This window comes from Haliotis rufescens, unplaced genomic scaffold (genome assembly GCF_023055435.1).
Source record: "Haliotis rufescens isolate VD_foot unplaced genomic scaffold, xgHalRufe1.0.p SCAF_5, whole genome shotgun sequence".
Lineage (NCBI taxonomy): Eukaryota > Metazoa > Mollusca > Gastropoda > Lepetellida > Haliotidae > Haliotis > Haliotis rufescens.
In genome coordinates, this window is record NW_025964223.1 from 51,594,319 (window position 1) to 51,615,517 (window position 21,199).

General features: G+C 41.7%; 1 protein-coding gene across 3 annotated transcripts in view; it reads left to right on the top strand.

The window, feature by feature from the left end:
- The first annotated feature begins 6,278 nt into the window (after positions 1-6,278).
- The window catches only part of LOC124126642 (polyamine oxidase 1-like), a 44,649-nt gene continuing 29,728 nt past the window's right edge, over positions 6,279-21,199 (top strand). Inside the window, exons 1-3 of one of the 3 annotated variants that reach the window (XM_048384478.1) lie at positions 6,281-6,352; positions 14,018-14,060; positions 15,347-15,449. In XM_048384478.1, coding sequence (XP_048240435.1) covers positions 6,333-6,352; positions 14,018-14,060; positions 15,347-15,449 — 166 coding nt within the window. In that variant the 5' untranslated portion in view covers positions 6,281-6,332. Of the gene's footprint in view, positions 6,353-14,017; positions 14,061-15,346; positions 15,450-21,199 lie in introns of all 3 variants that reach the window. The other 2 variants (XM_046490143.2, XM_048384479.1) reach the window with 2 other exon arrangements.

Sequence of the window (21,199 nt, forward strand, 5' to 3'; positions counted from 1 at the left end):
TGTTTAGTTTTAAGTTTGAATATTTAAAACTGAATTTAGATTCCTACCCATGTTAAAAGTATAAAACTTTCAAGTTCAAGTGAAGTATTGCGGGCACATCAGAGTGACATGATTGAATTGTCTTCTTTCAAGTTTCGGCTTTGAAGAAAGACAGACGAGCTTATCCAGAATCAACTTTCAACTTTGTCTTTTCTCCTAATAATACAGACTGAGTACATTCTTTAAATCGACAAAAACAAGAGACCAAAAGACACTGTACAATTTTTTAAATTGAAATGTTTTCCCAAACTAAATGGAGATTGGAAACTAATGATGGCATCTATGATGTTTTGAAATCTGAAGTTACGCATATGTTGACTTCAATAATGTTCTACATAGAGAGAAACCCTATGACTCGTCATATCGTTTAGGATTATATCACAGAACCTGTAGTCAGTTAATCATCATTAAGGTCTATGTCGATAAACCGCTTGCCTCGAACTATGGATAACTCGATACATTTCCACTGCTTATTGATTAAATAATATGTGTTTGTGACAGTCGACTGTATTTAACATTCTCTAAATAGTTCTATAGAGTTTTTAGCGTCAAATAGCTTGTTCTCCCTATTAGAGATGTGATGTTGGAACGCTGTTCCGGATCGGATATTATCAAATTCCTGTCAACAGATTATTAGCTAACTGTCAACATAGTCCATTACTGTGCTTAGCACCGCGGTCAACGTACATTATCACTTCCTGGTTCTCACCATACCACCCAGCAAGTAAACACCGTGCACTACCGGCCATTACACGGCTATCATATAATCAGGCCTATAACAAATGACATTGCGTGAAGTCTATTCAGATCGATAGGTCTGCAGGCAGAGTGTCGTACGTCCGGAAACTCAATCCAGTCTAGGGCACTCTTTCGTAAAACCATCTCAGTCAAACAGTAATCCTCACCGTTCGCTCCTCATGACGAAGACCCGGGTTCGAATCCCTACATGGGTACAATTTGTGAATCTCATTTCTTCGGTCCCCGTAGGGATAATGCTGGAATAGAAGAAAAAAAACAATAAAGAATATTGCGGTTGCCTCGTGGTTAAATCGTTGGACTGAAACCCGGATGTGATCCCCTTCAATGTGTGAAGCTCATTTCTGGTGTCCCCGCCGTGATATTGCGGGATTAATGCCCAGGTGTCAAGATGCCCTGTGGGTTAATTTAACCCCGTTACAATAGGTCCGCCCCGTTAGCAGAGTTCCTACCCCGTTTGAACTTTAACACCGGTGTTAGCAGGTCCAGGCATAAAGTAGGGGATTGGTTACACTCTGCACCGACCCGTGAAGATCCGGTGTAGAATAGGTCTTCAACAACCTATGCTTGCCGTATTAGGCGACTATGCTTGTCGTAAAAGGCGACTAACGGGATCGGGTGGTCAGGCTCGCTGACTTGGTTGAAGCATGTCATCGATCCCAATTGCGTGGATCGATGCTCATGATATCAACCACTGGATTGTCTTGTCCAGACTCGATTATTTACAGACCGCCGTCATATTGCTGGAATATTGCTGATAATATTGCAGCGTAAAACAACAAACCAACCAACCACCCTTCAGCACCGTTTGTATAATACTATGTGCATGTAATTGGAACTTTATCCTAAAGTAGGGAGAAATGTGCCAGGTGTTGTATGGAACAGTGTGGTAGTAGACCGTATTTCAGTGTTGACTGTAATGGTTTACACAGTTCTACAACGTTCTACAAAGTAAGGGGGTGGTCGGGTAGCCTAGTGGTTAAAGCATTCGCTCGTCACGCTGAAGACCCAGGTTCGATTCCCGACATGGGTACAATGTGTTAAGGCCATTTCTGGTGTCCCCCGCCGTGATATTGCTGGAATATTGCTAAGAGCGCGTAAAACCATACTCACTCACTCTACACAGTAAGACAAACGACCCCTCATACACATCATACGTTTACAATTAGTTCGTAATAGTGAGTGCGTGTGTTGGTTTTACTCCTCTTTTAGCAATATCACGGCGGGTGACCCAAGTAATGTGGGGAATCGAACCTGAGATCGGCGTGACGACCGAACGCTTTAACCCCTGGACCACCAACTTCCTAAAAGACTCACATAAATGCGTATTTATCAAAAATATTGGAAATAGATGACTTCCGAATTAATTTTCTCGGGTTGCGCTATGGTTATGTTTATTATATCATGGGAAACTATTTCCCTGCTGTAGTGTGTTATCTGCTGTTTGAGTTATAGCAAACCTCCTTAACAGAGACACACACTTGTCGCCTATAGGAAACTCGAATACTACTTAAATGTTAATATCCTGCTGATAGAACAGATATATGTAGAACTGATATATTACTTGTCTTACCGTGTTCAGGAAGCTGTCTGGTAATATCCATAGTAATAGTGTCAAATTCATCTGATTACACGGAATTTTAAATTTACATCGCCGTTACCGTAAATCATTATATTCCCTTGTTTTAGTAACGTGTCATATCTGATTGATTAACTGTTTATAAGATCAGATGTTTGCTATTTATTGAAGGTATCGTCTTTAAGGCATTATACAGAGTAACAACAACATCACGTAAAATAATAACAGTATGATCAGACCAACCAACCGACCAACCATCCAACCATCCAACCAACCAGCCAAACAGCCAACCAACCAACCAACCAACCAAACAGCCAACCAACCAACCAACCAACCAGCCAACCAACCAACCAACCAACCAAACAGCCAACCAACCAACCAACCAACCAGCCAGCCAACCAATCAATCAATCAATCAATCAATCAATCAACTATCCAACAATCCAACCAACCAACCAACCAACCAACCAACCAATCAACCAATCAACCAACCAACCAACCAACCAATCTGGAACTATCATATGATCATAAACAAAACATTCCTTTTACTGCTTTCGTTGACGCTCAATAGCACTGGTATCTATTTTTATAAAACACTATGCCAAAATACATGTGTACACAACAAATTAATCTGCACTAAGGACAAGATCATTAATTCTTTAGGAACAACTCTTCATAATTCTAATCACAACATGTATACATTTGGCATACATTTTCGATAGAAGTTTTTGTTTGTATGTTGGTTAACGCCGCACTAAGTAACACTCCAGTTATGACGTCGCTCTGAAACAATCGAATCTGGACCCACACAATTCAGTGGTTGATATAATGAGCAACGACCCACGCCGTCGGGGTACGATGACACGCAAACAACCAACTCACCGAGCCTGACCATCCGATCCATTCAGCCGCTTCTTTTCAAGTATGACTTGCTTGGGACAATTCATATCCCTGAATCCCAGGACGTTTTAGAATTTGAATGCATGTTTATCTTAATTGTTTAATATTTTTAAAGAAAATGTAAATTCTTAAAAACATTTGAAACGAACTTCTCCTATAATACATCCGTGAAATTAATTTCAAGATTAGTATAGTTCTTAAAAATCGCGATCATCTACTTGAGTACCAACGACTTATGTCAAAGATAATTTACATTTATACAAACGAAGATGTTTCTAAATAACTGGACATAATACAAGTAATGTGTATTTACTGTACATGCCGCTGTCGATATATTTATGGAAACTTGCCTAATATCGATATATCTGGAAATCAAACGATTTGATATTAAACATTTATGATACCATTTTGTTTACGATTTTGGTATGTTGAGTGTGTGGTCCATCTAGAATCTTAAGCATCCGCTTCCGTATCAAAATAAAAACTCATCTGTTCTCGGGTACATTATGCAGCAACTACACACAATAACATTTGACAAATATAATTATTTAATATTATTGCGTAATACTGTAAATACCTTGTGTGATTAACAGGTAATGCATAATGAGAAACAAGCTGAAGTGACAACTTTCTCTCTTTCTTAAATAAGTTTAGTATATCAAAAGTTTCAAAACATATCATGTTCAATTCACATGGAACTTTCAGGAGCGTGGTTCATATAAACACACAGATGTAGAGATCTATGTATTATAGGCATGAAATCGTTATACATATTTAGATAATTAAAGGGAAGTTAAATCAATAAGTCATAGAAATAAGAGGGAATGTATACCAGATATTATAACAAGAACTGGCACCATCTTAGAGTGCGGGGACACACTCTTCGTCAGAACGGGGGTCGTATTATAGGCATGACATAATGGTAATTAGCAACTAATTAAGACATCTACAGTAATTATATAAGTAGGCAATATGAGGGGCTAAAACAGTAGGATATAAACTACCGGGCAAAAGAAAGTTTTCACTTTAAAAATAGTTGTATAAAAAGCACAAAAGCTGGTACAGGTTTGAACCCCCGCAGAAAACATTCCCCCAAATGCAACATGACCACAACCATAACGCAGATTTTCGAACGCAGCTTTCCAAATCATGCATTGTTGAAAACGTGCAAAACACCAAGTAAAAACACCAAGAATATGCCCAGACTTACACAAGCGCAACGAGACAGAGCGATCGGTATGGCAAATATGGGGGCTACTCAACGTCAGATAGACAGAATCTTCAACTGCTCCCAGACCACCATCAGTAAGTTGATAATCCGCTACCACCAGACAGGACAGACTCAAGACCGGCCAAGATCGGGAAGACCGAGAGTGACAACACCGGCCGAAGACCGCTACATCCGGCAGATTCACCTCCAAAACAGATGTGTGACGGCGACGTCAACGGCGGCAACAGCACTAGGGCATGCCATCAGCAGACGAACAGTCCTTCGACGACTTCGTTCGGCTGGTATACGAGCCTACCGACCCTTCCGTTGTATGGCCTTGATCCGTCTACACCGTCAACGCAGACTGCAATTGGCACGAACTGTACGTCGGTGGCAGCGACGTGACTCGGCGAGCGTGCTCTTTACAGATGAAAGTTGGTTCTGTCTGTTCAGGAACGATGGCAGAGTTCGAATTTTTCGACGAAGGGGAGAGCGACTGGCGCCAAACTGCATTAGAGAAGTTCACCCTTTTGGAGCTGGAGGCGTCATTGTATGGGGTGGCATTTGTGGCCAGATTACAACACGGCTGGTTATCATCCGAGGAAACCTGAATGCTCAGCGATACAGGGATGAAGTGTTGAGACCTGCTGTGGTGCCCTGTATTCAACATCAGCCAAGAGGATTAATTTTGCAACAAGACAACGCAAGGCCTCACACCGCCCGAATTGTTCAAGACTACCTGAACAACGTTAACGTCAACGTATTGCCCTGGCCACCTTGTACTCCAGACATGAACCCCATTGAACATTACTGGGACCTTCTTGATCGTCAGCTGAGACAACATGTACCGCCTCCAGCGAACTAACAGAAACAGGAGGGGGGGGGGGGGGGGGGGGGGGGGGGGGGGGACTAAACTGGTGCTCCGCTCTCGGCTTGTTGTCACGATCCTTCGAAACAGAAACCAAACTTAGGCACCAGCATTTCGACTGAGACTGAACCTTTGCGACCGAAGTCTCGTAATTAAGTGACAAATAGAGTGGGTTGACCGGCAACACAAAGTGGGATTAAAAGCTGTTAAACGAAGATCACTCTTTGTGCTTGTTGGAGCTCGAGGAACTACGGTAAAAGGTCCAAGGCCCTCGGGTACTGACATTGTACCTCTCGCACATCCCACACTGTCAGCACCAAGAACGAGGGGATTGCCGTAGTTCAGGTGAAGAGGTGCACGAATTGGTACCTTCTTATTAATAACAATTGCCGTCAATTAACACCGTAAAATTACCTTGGACATATGTAGGTTTAAAGTAATTTGTGTAGTGAATGCCTGTAGACAGGATAAGAGTTCGCCAGGGAGCTTGAGATAAATATGGTTTGGAGAGGAGGCGTGTAACAATACACATTGGATACACAGCTCCATGTAGTTATTGCTGAATAGCCGTGAGGATAAGAACGGTCGTTCTATTCTGTCCACGCTGCCACATTCGTACTGCAACATCCATACAAACTAACGCCATAGCCTATCCGCCTTATGTGTAAGGCCGATAAGTATAATATTATGGTTTCTGTCCAATACATTAAATTTGGACTTGACTTGTACCATATGTGTGTTTTTCCGGTGAACAATTGATTTGCCTTGACATGTGTTTGTGACAGGTGCAACTGGTGGGCAAAACACCTACTATCATCACTATGTGATAGTGATTCATAAACACATGCTCATAATATAGTTGGAATCGTACAATCGAATCTGCTTTTGGAAGAGATTTTGTAACTATTCCTTACGTTTTTTTGTTTTAGATAAGTCGTATGCTAGTTGGTCGCCTCTTACGACAAGCCTAACCACCATTACATGTTAGGTCAAGTTCGGGCGTAAGTACTTCAAATGTTATCATACTTATGTATTATGTAATATTAATATGTACCATATGTCGAATGTGTCGTGATAATTAAGTTACACTACTGCCTAAAAGTTCATTCCCCTAACACGCGTTGAGAACGCGTGTAACACGCATGTGACACGGGTGCTCAACGGGTTGCACACGCGATTCACACCCGTTGCACGCCCGATTCCAACGGGTGTGAATCGCGTGTGCAACCCGTTGCACACGCGTGTGCCACGCGTGTAACACGGGACCGGGTTCCAGTTGAAGTTGACAAATTTATCAAATGAATAGTGAAATAAAACAAAACCGTGAGATGTGAAATTTGAGTTAATGAGCGGCCATTGAGCTGTGTTCACCAGACCGTAAATACAAGGTCGGCCCATCTTAATTAGTGTTCGGTTGCTAGACTTTTATGGCATGAACCATTCCACTAGGGTCCAGTCTAGCCATTGTGGCTAGCCGACAGTAGAACAGTAGTGAATTTAGATGCGAGTTTATTGCTAAGAAACCCCCGTGTTGACACGATTGTCGCGGGTTGGTAAATGTTCGCCATTAATAAAATAATTGTTTGTGGATTGCAAACATATTCATTTGCCCACACGAGTCATTCCATTTGATTGCAAATATAACGTTTTTCGTTCGCCAAATTTATGCTTTAGACAGTTCAATTATGACATAGCCGTCACCACCACTAATGTCTCATTATTTCACGTAGGAATATGTCCCATTTCTCCACACCCAACTTTCTGTGTTGTATTTTGAAAAATAAATAAAAGAAGGTTTTGTGTGGGACACTTTTATACTAATTATAAGAGGATGTTGTAAATGAATATGAACAGCCATGCTGTCTGACAGTTGATAAAATTTGAGATCTTCACAATCACCGGGTGTGACCATGTAGACTGAATCTCGTTAGGGTTTGTGATTTTTACATTTGCCCAATTACCATAGTGAGTATTGCTGGGGATACCAAACGTAACAGTTTATTATTAGAGGTTGTGAGTACCTATACCACGTAGACAGGATATCTTTAGGATTTTAATCCTTCTTTGAGAGGCATTTAGAAGTTGGAGTACTACGTTAGGATAAGATTTATGGGTGACTTTAATCCTTTCTTTCTCTGTGGGTAATCCTTTCACGTTCATTTGAGGAAGTCACTCAACCAGGTCATGACAGGTCGTGAGTTTACTTACTAACTACTGTGAGCGTTTTTGGCATGACATCTTTTCTTGTATAAACATAGAAACGATGCTCACTCACTCACTGTTAATCTTCTGCAGTTTGCTGGCAAAGTGGGGATAAACCTCAGTGTCAAAGACGATCAAACTTAGTTCGAATCCTTGTTTATATGTGACATCTCCCAAATGGGGACATTTTCATAAACTTGGCAAGTGATGATGAATTTTAATATTAATATTATTATAGTTTATGAAATTGTTAATAAAACTTTAATAAAATTGTGCTTCACTCTCACGAAAAATATATTGTCTGTGAGTAAATTTATTTGTCACGTTACATCGGCATTTTTCAGTGATATTGGGACTACATGAAACATGGCTGGTTTTACATTTCTGATACAGGTGCTTGACTGACTGAGTAGTTCATGATCAATAAGATATGTTTAAATCAGTCAAGTTTGCAACAATAGATGAATAAGTTGATACATTTGGACCGCAGTTACCGATTAACAACTTAAGACATAGAGACAGGGAGGAGATATATAACCAAACCTATGATCCTGTTGAGACAGTTGACAGTTAGAACGTTGGATTAAACGACAGTAACTAATTTGAACATTCCCCAGTTATATCATAAAATACATCATAACTCATAACAGTCCGAGAGACAGCTTCCAGACATATACTAGTATTGAAGGGACAATCGCTTTTGACAGTTTAAAAATAAACTCACCTTAAGGTGCTTGGCAAATCAAAACTGACCTCCCTGAATATGTTTTTTAGGTTTGACAGCAACTATGCTTGTGGATTTCAGAGATAGACATGATTGGTTAGCTAGATGTTATTATAATAAGCGAAAATGTCTTAAAAGTCCACAGTTGGTTTAATAGTACAAAAAGTGTGTTATAGATCTATCAACGTTTTCTTTTATTGAACATAATATTGGCACTATATTGCTGTAAGCTGTAAATAATCTAGCCTCCCCATGTACGTAACTTACATATATTTATGTATGGCCAGAACAGCAGATAGAGTTCTGGTAGATAGGTACCTCGGAGATATAACGTGCGCTTTCCGACTTAAGCCTATCTCGCACACGGGGAAGCACTTGTACTATTAGGGTAAAAAAGGGTAATGATTAAATAAAGAAGTGCAACCCCCCCCCCCCCCCCCCCCCCCTCCACCCACCTACCCACCCACCACCACCACCCCGAACCACCCCACCCCCACCCCCCAAAAAAAGAAAAAAAAGTCTAGTCCTTGTAGCAGTCTTCTCATCCTGGGGGTCGGGATTCTGGTAGAGACTCTTGGCAAGGAGGGCGGCGGTATTGGCGACGAAGTGGTTTGAGGTCGGTACGCCACTACTCTGGAAGAAGTGGTACAAGTCTGTGTAGTTTGTGATGTCGTACTCGATGTCCTGTCCACCCTTCTTGTGCACCATGACGAAAGGGACTCCTTGTTTGGCGTAGAGATATTCCTTTGGGGTGTTGATCTGGTCAACCTTGAGATCCGGCCGGGGCCTGTAGTGGTTGATCGGAATGTCTGATTTTTCCACTAGTAAATAAAGTTCTTTGGTATGACCTCTTTTATCCCTGCTGACGTTATCCTAATGTTCAATTTCAGTCTGCCTCACCAAGCGTAAGAAAGCATTGTACACGTTCTGATAAACCACACTGATGCAATTAAGCAAATGAATATTTGCTGTGGGCAAATATCTATTTTCTATATATATTTGTAGATATGAAGCATTCTAGTTAATTGTGGATGCATTGGGCAGACAGAATTGTGTTTATTTCCAGGCCATCCTGATCGTCGTTTACTACTATAAGGTGTATGGTTGGAGGCAAGATCAAAGGCGCCGCACAGCATTTATTAGATAACAGACGGGGTCGTCCGTTTCGCTTTGAACAACCACCCCACCTGTCTGTAGGTGTTATATAATCGGTGCGCAAATAATTGTGTCAAGTCCACTGCCGGGCTGATGCGGTGTCAGTGTCAGCGATGAACATGAATGCTCAAATTATAGACTTGTAGCACTCACAAGTTGCTTAGCCAAATTATTTGAAAAGTGTATATTCAATCTCTGATAACAGGAAATATAACCTTAGAAAAAGATTCAACATACAAACAATCAAATGTAGAACACAGTCCTATGCTTATTATCATTTCTTCTGGATATGATCAACCTGCGGAACCCTCTATCCGATGAAGTAACTAATGCTCGCTCATTAAAAGAAATCAAATCCTTAATTAATCGTTCTGATGCAATTACTAATAATTTTGACTTCAAATATTTTCATAGATCATGCCAAATTGTCCACTGTCGCCTTAGGCTCGGCTGCAGTGACTTAAACGCTGATAAGTTTAGACGACATGTATGTATCAGACATACCAGACTGCAGTTGTGGATATCACCTTGAAGATGCAATTCACTTTTTCTATAACTGTTAAAAAATACGATAATATCAGAAACACTGTGTATTTCTACACACATGGGTATGGTCTAAAAATTATATTACATGGCAGTAGTTAAGCAGTTCTACAAACATGACTCTTCTTAAATCAGTTCATGACATCATTGTCAAAAGCAAAAGGTTTGAGTAGCTTAATTTTATGCATGTAGTAAAGGAAAACTGCATTACTTTATTTCAAAGACACCACTTGCTTGCTTTCATTTGTGCATTTTGTATGTTTATGTTCATCACTCTCTTATATATATCCAGCTGTTGTTAAGTTGTTACCTGGAGAGGTATTACATAAGCATGTTTTGCTTGTTTACCGATCCAGATTTCTTTTGAAATAAAAATACGTTTAAGCCAACACACAGCTAACCGTAAAACACATGATTGTAAACTATTCAAAAAGGGGCACTAATCTCTTGCTTCTTCTCGGGTGTCGGACTCAAACTCATTTATTCTTAGAATAACATGACATACAATTATCTACAATTTTTATTATGTACAATTTAATAAAAATAGGATACGTGGATACAAATACAATTTACCAATTGTATTGTACACATTGTTATGGAATTTAGATAGGCCTTTAAGATTTCTTACACTGTTAGTGGTCATAATTTTCTTAAATGTTTGGAAACTTAAGATATTGCTTATTTAAGAGTTCATATCGCCGTTGGTGAAAAGCTTCACATCGGAATATATAATGCAATTCATCTCCCACGGCGATAGAATCACAGAGTGGACACTGGTTGTCTTCCCTGGGAATGTTCAGCCATCGACCAGTTTCAACTGGTACTCCTTGGTTGGAAAGTTCTGACTTTTAGTATTGGGAGAAATATTGATTTTGAGAGCAGTAGATATTTCGCAAATGAAGGTTGATTCTTCAGGTAACACGACCTTTGGATTTCCGCTTGGGCTTACTAGCTGCCGTGAGTCAATTTGCTCGTTAACGCAACCGAGCGTGACAAGAGACTGGGCTACCAGTCTGCAAGGACAGCTAAATAAACTTACGCATTTTTGAAAACTGATTGGTTACCCGTGATCTATGAAGATTTCAACAAAGGGCGCATGGTAATTAATTTCTTCAGCCTAATCAAACAGACAAATAACGGCGAAAGCTCATCGGATGTCGTCATTTGGAAATACCCCTGATTGTTACAGTTTGATAATAAAAAAGTATCCCTGAGTGAAAGCATTTGCGGATTTCGGATTGCGTGGATGATACAATTACTACTCCCTTGTTGTCATCCACATTTTCTGGTATAACCCTACACTTAAGTATTTGTCGTAATTCACTTGCTGCTCAGTTAATGAATTTATAACATGTATTCTTAGTTGTAGCACCACTCAGATTACCCGATAAAGGTTCAAATTTGGTCTTTCTTGTACCTGGGGTAATTATTTAATCTAAATCCAGGTTTGAAGTGAGGTGGAATGTGAGTTATGCACGTCGCAGCCCAGCAAGTGATGTATGATCAGTTGCTTTACTTTTTTTGTAAATCAACTGATCATTCCCAGACATCAAAGGATCAACAGGAAATACGTTGATTGATTAATTACTGTTATCTTGCACAGTGGATATGTCAAAAGTAAGTGTTTACATGTGAAGGTAGGGTTACTAAACCTAGGGAATACTCATATCATGGCGTGAAGTACAGATGTAAAAACAACATACTTTGTTCAAAGGGTAACCGATAATACACTGACTGGTTGTTCATTGTTATCTAACTCAATGTATGTTTTTAAGAACCGTGGACATTATAAAAATAGTTGTCACGTGGGCTTTCTCAGCTAACTTGGCACCTATGTGAAACAATTGAAACAAAATAAGTGATCAGTTAAGAAACAAACACGGGTTATACTATTCGATACATTTAAATAACGTTTAAAAACGATATATTTAAATATTTTAATATATTTCATATATATTCCAAATATTGTCTCCAAATAATTATTATTAAAGTATTTAATTCTCACATAGACATTTTACATCGAATAAGTATTTTTGTACAGCTGCAGACGCAATGGATATTGTTCCTGTATGTTGATATTCCCGGATACATTATAACTTTGTTAGGTTGTTATAATGATTTTTGCATTTTGTTTTCATTCATTCGCTGCAGCTTTGAACAGAATCATTCTTGTTCCTTTCCGTTTGGTTGGGAAGTTTTTCGATGCGCGATAGACGGTGTTTTCACAAGTATTTTCTTTTGTAAGCGTGTATATGTTACAGTCAATGTGTAAAATATGATTCACTCAGGCAATTTATTAAATATCTAAATATTTCAGTCATTTTACAAATTGACTGAATAATCCATTCATTTATTTAACCGACTGACTAAAAATGATAAAGACGACCAAGAGAGCTTAAACACATCACAATATATTAATTATGCTAAGAAAAGAAGCCAAACAATACAGAACTGTACTTGGTGATGGTATTAAACATAAACAAATATTTGGAATTCGTTATCATATTAATAAAGATGGACATATTTTTCAGTTAATTTGTAAAATAAACTGAATATTTAGGCGTTTTAATACATTTCCTTAGTGAAATCTGTTTACATTTTGAATGTAAACATATACACACGGTAAAATAAGCAATGTTCAGTGAAATATTTACTCTGTGTTGCAAGTCAAAATAGTGTACACGAAGATCACAATTACCAAGCAAGTGACTTATCAAAACTGCATCACCATTACCGATGCTCCCCACAAATATACCTACATTTCAAAAACTGTATTTCATTTTTGTTGATCAGTGTGACCATACGTCCTTATACTTTCAATTAAAATGCGCTTACGAATGGCGAGCACAGGTCGCGAACAAGTCTAGATTTCTGCTATATCATCCGGGTACTCACTGGAAAAATACAGTAATGCACAGGTAACAACTACTCCCGCGGAATTGCTTTAGATCAGTGTCCTTTGTACGTTGAAATACTATATATTGTGAAAGACAAAATGATGTATCAAGGATCAAGTAGAAGATACATTGACCGTTGCGCTGGGAGTTTATTCAACAGACCGTGAAAATAACACTGCTGTATCTTATTATTTATTTTAGATGATGCAGGCAAAGCTCACTTCTCCTGGCGGCCATTATCAAACGGCCAGCTAAAACACAACCCCGCGCTTACTTCTACAGGTCTCTTCCTGTAGTACGGTAATTAGTATTCTCTCCCTCAAGTGTATCCTCAATGATATAACCCACCCTCATTAATTACATGCTGCTCTTTTCCAGCCTCACGGCTATGGAGCTGTGATAAAGAGTCCAAGTCATCATAAAGTAATTAGGGTCCAATAAAAACAATGCGCCGCCAAACCTCATACATATTATCACTGAAAGTCGTACTACAGACGGTTAATGTCAAATCACAATAAAAGCATTTCAATTGCATTAACATGTTCCAGGACCATGTATTCTCTTAACACCATCGGATTTAGAAGCAATGGTCGTATAAAACAAAACAGATCTATTTAATCGCAACAGTATTCATGTTATTCCCACAAAATCACATAAAGAAAGGAGACATTAGGAAATACATGTGTATTATCATTTTTCGTCAGGATAACCAAATTTTCTCTCCTTGTTACCACCTCCAGGTTCAGCTTAAGACGGGTCCTCCTTTGGTCAAAAGTTTGTTCCCCCTCTAATGAGTGTGTCACGCGTTGCACACGAGTGGCGGACGGGGTGCACACCCGTGTGCAACGCGTTGCACACGGGTCTCACACGCGTGACCAACCCGATGCACACTAGTTGCGTAACGCGTTGCCCATGCGTGTAAGGGGAATGAACTTCTAGGCAGTAGTGTAGGTCGTTTAGTATATTACTTAAACTTATGAATATTGAAAGGATTGTTTCGCCCTTTAATCACGATTATACATTATTGAACAACATGAATAACATATATACATGGTTATTAAATTAACTTGTGACAGCTGCATGGAATAACTAGGAAAACAACATATGGTACTTTGCTATGAATATCAATGAGCTCATGATTTCAGCGAGTGTGCGAGTACATTGCGGTGGAGGGGCGAGTTGACAAAGGTAAGTCATATGTACACGACATATAACGAATACTTCGTAGAAGGTTATGAGTATATTCACAAGGGAGTGCTTTGAACTAAATATTAATGCTCATATACATTGGGAAATGCTTCTAAAAACGAGTATAAATTCCCTATGCCAATTGATAGGATTGAGTGTGTGACTTGGCAGATTGTGTTCTCGTGGATGGTTTGCCGACGTGATATTGCTGGAATATTGCCGACTTTGGCGTAAAAGAATGTTCACTGTAAGAACGATAAAAGACAGAAAAATCTGATAAACTTAAAATCTAAGGGACAACATGTCGAGGTGTAATTTGGTATGGTTTCTTTTGCTCTTCATTGTAGTTCCCATTAATGACTGAAATGCTGTCATTGATCTGTCACAAATGTTCAGAACACGTCGTTTATAACACACAATAGTTGCTTAAGTATACATATATTGTCTCCATACATTTATTTATCCAGAAGGTCTGAGATAGAAGTTTTTGTTTGTTTTGTTTGTTTGTTGTTTAACGCCGCACTCAGCAAGTTCTTGTGCTGAGATTATCCAAGTTGTCCTGGGTTTTGGTCATTAAGCAGTTGTTTATGTACATTCATTTTCCAATTGAATACAATTGGGCCTCGTTTTTCCTCCATACATTTATTTATCCAGAAGGTCTGAGATAGGCGGTCTGTAAATAATCGAGTCAGGACAAGACAATCCAGTGATTAATATCATGAGCATCGATCCACGGAATTGGGATCGATGACATGCTTCAACCAAGTCAGCGAGCCTGACCACCCGATCCCGTTAGTCGCCTTTTACGACAAGCATAGTCACCTCTTACGGCAAGCATGGGTTGCAGAAGACCTATTCTATCCCGGTCTGAGACCTGCATCACTTCGGGCTTTCCTCCCACATTAAGCTGACACGCCGTGATATAACTGGAATACTGTTAAAAGCGGAGTTAAACCCAACTCACTCACTCACTATTCTACCCCGGAATCTTCACGGGTCCCTCGCATTCATTATAATTACGATGCGACGAAAGATTGCTGAATAAATGGAGCAGACAAAGAGATAACATTTCATTGGAACTTTGGAAACCTTGACACAATTAGGTATTTTGGCCAAAAATGAGCTTTAAACACAAGTATTGTTGTGATTTCCACTTTGACATAAACATAATTTCAATAATGTGAATCATAAAGTACATCATCAAGGGAATATTACATTATTCCCTTATCAATTGATTAATCATCTGCAATAAAACATGTTTAAATGTTTCATTATCTGTTTACAAGATGCAGTGGTTAAACGCTTTCAAGGCAACAACAATAACAGTGATTTTGATTACCTTTTTGGACTCAATTGAATTTCAACAAAGTCAGTGTGGAACGGACACAAGTAAGTTGCGAGATGCTCATATGACCATCTTCATTATCATATTACATCATTCAGTAAATAGTAGAGACGCTGTCCGTGCGCATGCGTAATATCCTAGGTCAAGGTTCATGCGCACGTTAGTAGTCCTTTGGTCATGCTTCTTTCATGCTCTTCATTCTCCAAGTCGCATTTAGCACAATTATGACTTGAGCTTAAAAATGCTATGTAATTTACAAACACAAAGTCCTATGTGGAATAGAGTAGATTCCTCTCCCGTTGTGACACTTCCCTATGTACTTTATACTTAAACCCTCAACATGCTAGTAGTTGGGGACAGGTCTACAGGACCGCTCCTGGCCTCTGATTGGTCGGTTTGGTCACGTGGCCAACCCAGACTACTTGGAAACCGTACCACCAGACCGCGTTCCCATAGAACTACCGTCTTTTCTTTGACAGGGTGATCGATGACTTCTATCACCTTCTATCAACAGATGTCAGGCCAGAAGGGGGATTGTATTTGTCTAGGTATCATTGTACGGATCAAGAACGAAGATCAATTCTGTTTGGCAAGGTCCCGTGTGGTGGCACAGCATTATGTCCAGAAGGTCAACCCTCTGACCCAAGAATGGACCAACCAGCGAATGAGACTGACGGAGAACGTTCAAGGCATACGAGCACGGGACTTGTTTCGGCACCTTGGCATTCCCGAAGGTCCCTGTCGGGGCCTGGACGACCCAGCACGCGTGGGACGTGCCTTGGCCGAAATCAACTATCAACTGAAAGTCTACAGTCAAGAGGTGGACCGGATACTGATGTACAAGTGTGATGAAACTCCACCCAACGCCACCGTGCTGCATTTATTCCATCATGATCACCACTACGATTTCTATGCCAGCCTTTTATGCGTCTAACCATTACTGCGAACTCTGCGACCACAGTTATGATCGTCCCGAAAAACATCCCTGCACCAAGCAATACCGCTGCCACCGCTGCCTCCACTCCAGCTATTGTGGACCCAAGGAAGAGCACGGGATCTCTTGCTTGACATGTCAACGATGGTTCCCAAATCAACACTGTTACACCCAACATCTCCAGTCACGGTCAGAGGGAAAACCAAGCGCCTGTCAATCGATTCACAGGTGCCTGACCTGTTTTCAGCTTGTACACGTCTTGGAGACCCGCATGGCTCATAACGAGTGCTCAGATGAAGGACGTCCATGCTCAGTGTGTTCGAGAAACCCGTGACCCCAGACCATCGCTGCTACATGACTGCCCTTTGTGAAGCCCACGATGAAGAGGAGGGGGGAGGAGGAGGAATGCTACAACCAAAACCGACGAGACAACGTCAAATACGTCTTCTATGATTTTGAATGTAGGCAAGACACTGGGGAGCACATCCCAAATTTGTGTGTGGTGCAGTTAGGATGTGGGCGATGCATCGGTCAAGCGACAAAGGAGTTGTGCGAACACTGTCCATGGAGACAAGAAGGTTACGGTCCCAGCCGCATGATAGTGTTTCGAGGCCCCACCACACTATGCAATGTGTGTGTCTGGTTGACACACACGAAGAAGAAGAAGAACCAAGAGGAGGAGGAGGGCGCGCACGTCCAGGCAAAAGAAAACAGGACGGAACCCTCTCAACCCATCCCCCGACAAAACGTCAGCGACGTACATCACCCCAGGAGGAGGGGAAGGGGGAGGATGCCATGGAGGTGGACACGCCCACCCCATTTGAGGAGGGGGAGGAGGGGGAGGAGAAGGAGACGAAGAAGACGAAAAAGACGAAGAAGAAGAACACCACCGTCGACATGTAGCTCATTCATGTGATTGCACATAACGCGCGAGCCTATGATCTGCACTTGATCATGAAGGGCCTGTACCCACATCTGGTGAAACTCCCCACCAAGGTTCGGAATTGACAACAGATTTTACAGGCGACCCTGGGACGATTGTGTTTCGAAGACAGTTTGAATTTCATAACCCATCCGCTGAATGAACTGAAAAAAGGTTTCTTCCTCACTTTTTCAAGCCGTCATGTACGATCCCGATGGCATGTCTCCCGCAAAACGCACTGCCTGCCTCCAGTGGCATACCAAGAAAGTTCAAGAAGGAGCCTTGTTTGACTGAAAGAAGAACTCTTAGCCTACTGTGAGAGCGATGTCGATATTTTGGGATGTGGATGTGCTGACTTCCGACAGAACTCCATCAGGACGGTTCGCAAGGATCCCTTTGTAGAGATGATGACGATCCCTGCGACCCCGATCTGCACCTCCAGAACGCCAGGAATGGAGGTGAAAAGTGAGTTCACGTGTGGAGAGGGTAAAAATCATTACAGTGTGGATGGCTATGATCCAGCGACAGGCACCATCCACGAATTCCGGGGGTGTTTCTGGCATGGGTGACAGAAATGTCACAAGACCGAACGTGGAGAACCTCATGATGTCCTTGGCACGTTGATTGGAGCACGCTATACCGACACCCACTATCGCCTGAGTCTCTTGAACCAACACCCTGATGTGAAACGTGTCGTCACCCTGTGGGAATGCGAGTATAAAAAAATGCAACAGGAGGACTCCGCTTTATGTGCTTTCTTGCAGGGACCCCACTGTATCCACTTACCTGGTCCGCAAAACCTGGCGACGCCTTCTATGGATGACGAACCAATGCCACTCGATTATGCTACGAAGCCCAAGAAGGGGAAACCATCAAGTATATCAATATCTGTTCACTTTATCCCTACATTTGCATGACCGGAGCGTTTCCCACGGGACACCCGACCCTTCTCAATCAACCGCCTGTGGACACGTTGTTTGAGCTGAAAGGACTTATCCAATGTCGTGTCCTACCCCCGAAACGACTCTACCATCCGCTACTACCCTACAGATTGGGTGGAAAACTGCTCTGTCCTTTGTGCCGCACGTGTGCCGATACCCAGGTCAGACTCACCCTGCGAGCACACGGACGAAGAGATCGGTAAATGGTGCGATAGTCTTTTTGGATGGGTTTGGTCACAAGAGCGTTCCAATGCCCAGGTCCTTTACGAATGATCTGATGGGGGTAATGGAAGCTGATTTTCTCCCCCTCCTTCCCAGGCCGTTGTCCCAGTATCAGTCCTTTCATGGTGTCAAAGTTGAGGTGTTGTTGGTTTCTGTAATTCAAGGTGAACCCTCGCACTTTGCAGGTCTTGCATGTTCCATCGGGTCTGGGGTTCATTTACTCATAGCCATAGTTTATGGGGCCTCCTGACACACATGTCTTGATGGTGTTTCCGTCCAGTTCGTCTGTAAACTCACCCAACAAATGGCCAAGCTCTGGATTCGTTTCGTGGGGTCGATGAATGTTAATGATGCTGTCCGTGTCGAAGTACAAGGCCCTTCGACCCACCAAGGCGAGGGTGTCCTACAGCTTGAGACGTGCTTGTGCGGTGACCCAAGTAGCTAAGGCGACATTGAAATGAGTATGAGGGGTTTGGAATTCTTCCTTGTGGGTATAGGTCTCTTCCACCATGTGTTCGTTGACGACAGTGACATCATCGATGGTATTTCGTTCATCTCTCCACAAGGCAAAGTACTGCGCAGGGTCGTATATAGTCTAACCGCTGTCCGAACTTGCCCCAGAGTGAATTAAGAAAGAGCTTGGCAATAGCGCGGCGTCCTGGTTTCTTCTCGGTGCGGTCCTTGTCCAACCGAATGCCTTCTTTGTCATAGATCTCCTGGATGTAAGCATCGTGTTCGGTACATTCCTCGGAGTATCCGCTAGCTTCGAGCTTCTCCTTGAAATGACGGTCGCTATAGGGGTCAAAGAGTCCTTCTTGATGGGTCTCAGGGTCATGCTTTGCAAAGGTGTTGAAATGCCAAACGTCGAAGATCTGAAGTACCTTGTAGCCATACTTCTTCACGGCTTCATGGAGTTCTACGGTGGCGTACGTGCCCACCCAAGACCTCTCTTTGTCCTTGTGCTCGCAGGGTGAGTCTTACCGGTTATCGGCACACGTGCGGTACAAAGGACAGAGCAGTTTTCCACCCAATCTGTAGGGTAGTAGCGGATGGTAGAGTCGTTTCGGGGGTAGGACACAACATTGGAAAAGTCCTTTCAGCTCAAACAACGTGTCCACAGGCGGTTGATTGAGAAGGGTCGGGTGTCCCGTGGGAAACGCTCCGGTCATGCAAATGTAGGGATAAAGTGAACAGATATGGATATACTTGATGGTTTCCCCTTCTTGGCCCTCGTAGCATAATCAAGTGGCATTGGTTCGTCCTCCAGAGAAGGCGTCGCGAGGCTTTAGCGGACCAGGTAAGTGGATACTCTCTTTCGCCTTCCCCCTTCACACCTTTCCGCCTTCCCGCCCACGCCATCCTGGAGGCGCCGAGCCGCCCTCTTGGAGGTGCGCCGAACCGAACGTGCCGCCATCTAGGAGACGCACGCAACCGGAACCGGAAGTGACGCCATCTTGGATGTGCGCGCATGACCCACAATGCACATTACGCGCATGCGCAGGCACGTGACCAAACCGACCAATCAGAGGTCAGGAGCGGTTATGTAGACCTGTCCCCAACTACTCATGCTCAATATAATTTAACAAAAGAAATTGTGTACATGCATGTCCAATGATAGTGAAAAACATTAATGTGTCCGAAAGCTGGAAACAAAACTATCACCGTCGGTGAGTGATTGAGTAATATTGCATAAAGCCGCATCAGCAGTATTGCAGCTATTCGCGGCTACACTGTCAGTTACAGAAATAATCACAAGCCAGTGAGTTTCTCAATGAGGTAATTTTATACACAGCTAGAATATTCATTAAAATACAATTATCACAGACCAATTTGTAGCATTCAGCTAAAATTATATTTTTTTATACGATACCATATTCGCTACTTTAATTAATAGACTTTCATCCGCTCCCGCCTGACAACAAAACATCCTGCCTTACATTATTCTAATGCCCTCAAATTCCTAGAAATAGAAGTATCGTTAATATGAGTGTTCCTACTTTCCTACCTGATAAAATACTCCGTACCTACTGAACACACATAATGCATGTGAATCGCACCCGTCGACAGCAATTGTACACATATGCCTAAAGTAGGTCGATAAGAACAAAATAAAACGTTAAAAATATAATGCCTCCTATCTCCCATGTTTTTAAAAGATCAATCAAACTGTAACTATTAATTTATTGCGGCCTTAACATCCAAATAACAGGCATGCTTATACTGGAAAATTACCCCCAATATCAAGCCTGAATAAGTGAGTTAGTTTGACTTAACACTGCTTTGAACAGTATTTATATTTCAGTTATATCCCGGCTTGTCGGTTTAAAGAGGCACATCTTCTTCTCGGCTGGGGCTCACTATCTGCCGTGAGTCGATTTGCTCGCTGTTTCCAGCTCTCGGACACATTAATGTTTTCACTATCATTGGACATTCATGTACACAATTTCTTTTGTTAAATTATATTGAGCAAGTTGAGGGTTTTAATACAAAGTACATAGGAAAGTGTCACAACGGGAGAGGACTCTACTCTATTCCACATAGGACTTTGTGTTTGTAAATTACATAGCATTTTCAAGCTCAAGTCATAATTTGGCTAACTGCTACTGGGAGAATGAAGAGCTCGAAAGAAGTATGACCAAAGGACTACTAACGTGCGCATGCGCCTTGACCTAGGATATTACGCATGCGCACGGACAGTGTCTAAAACGCGAGATCGCGAGAAAATGAAATGTTGCATTCTCGCGTTCTCGGGATTTCGTGTTTTTGTGACCTAAT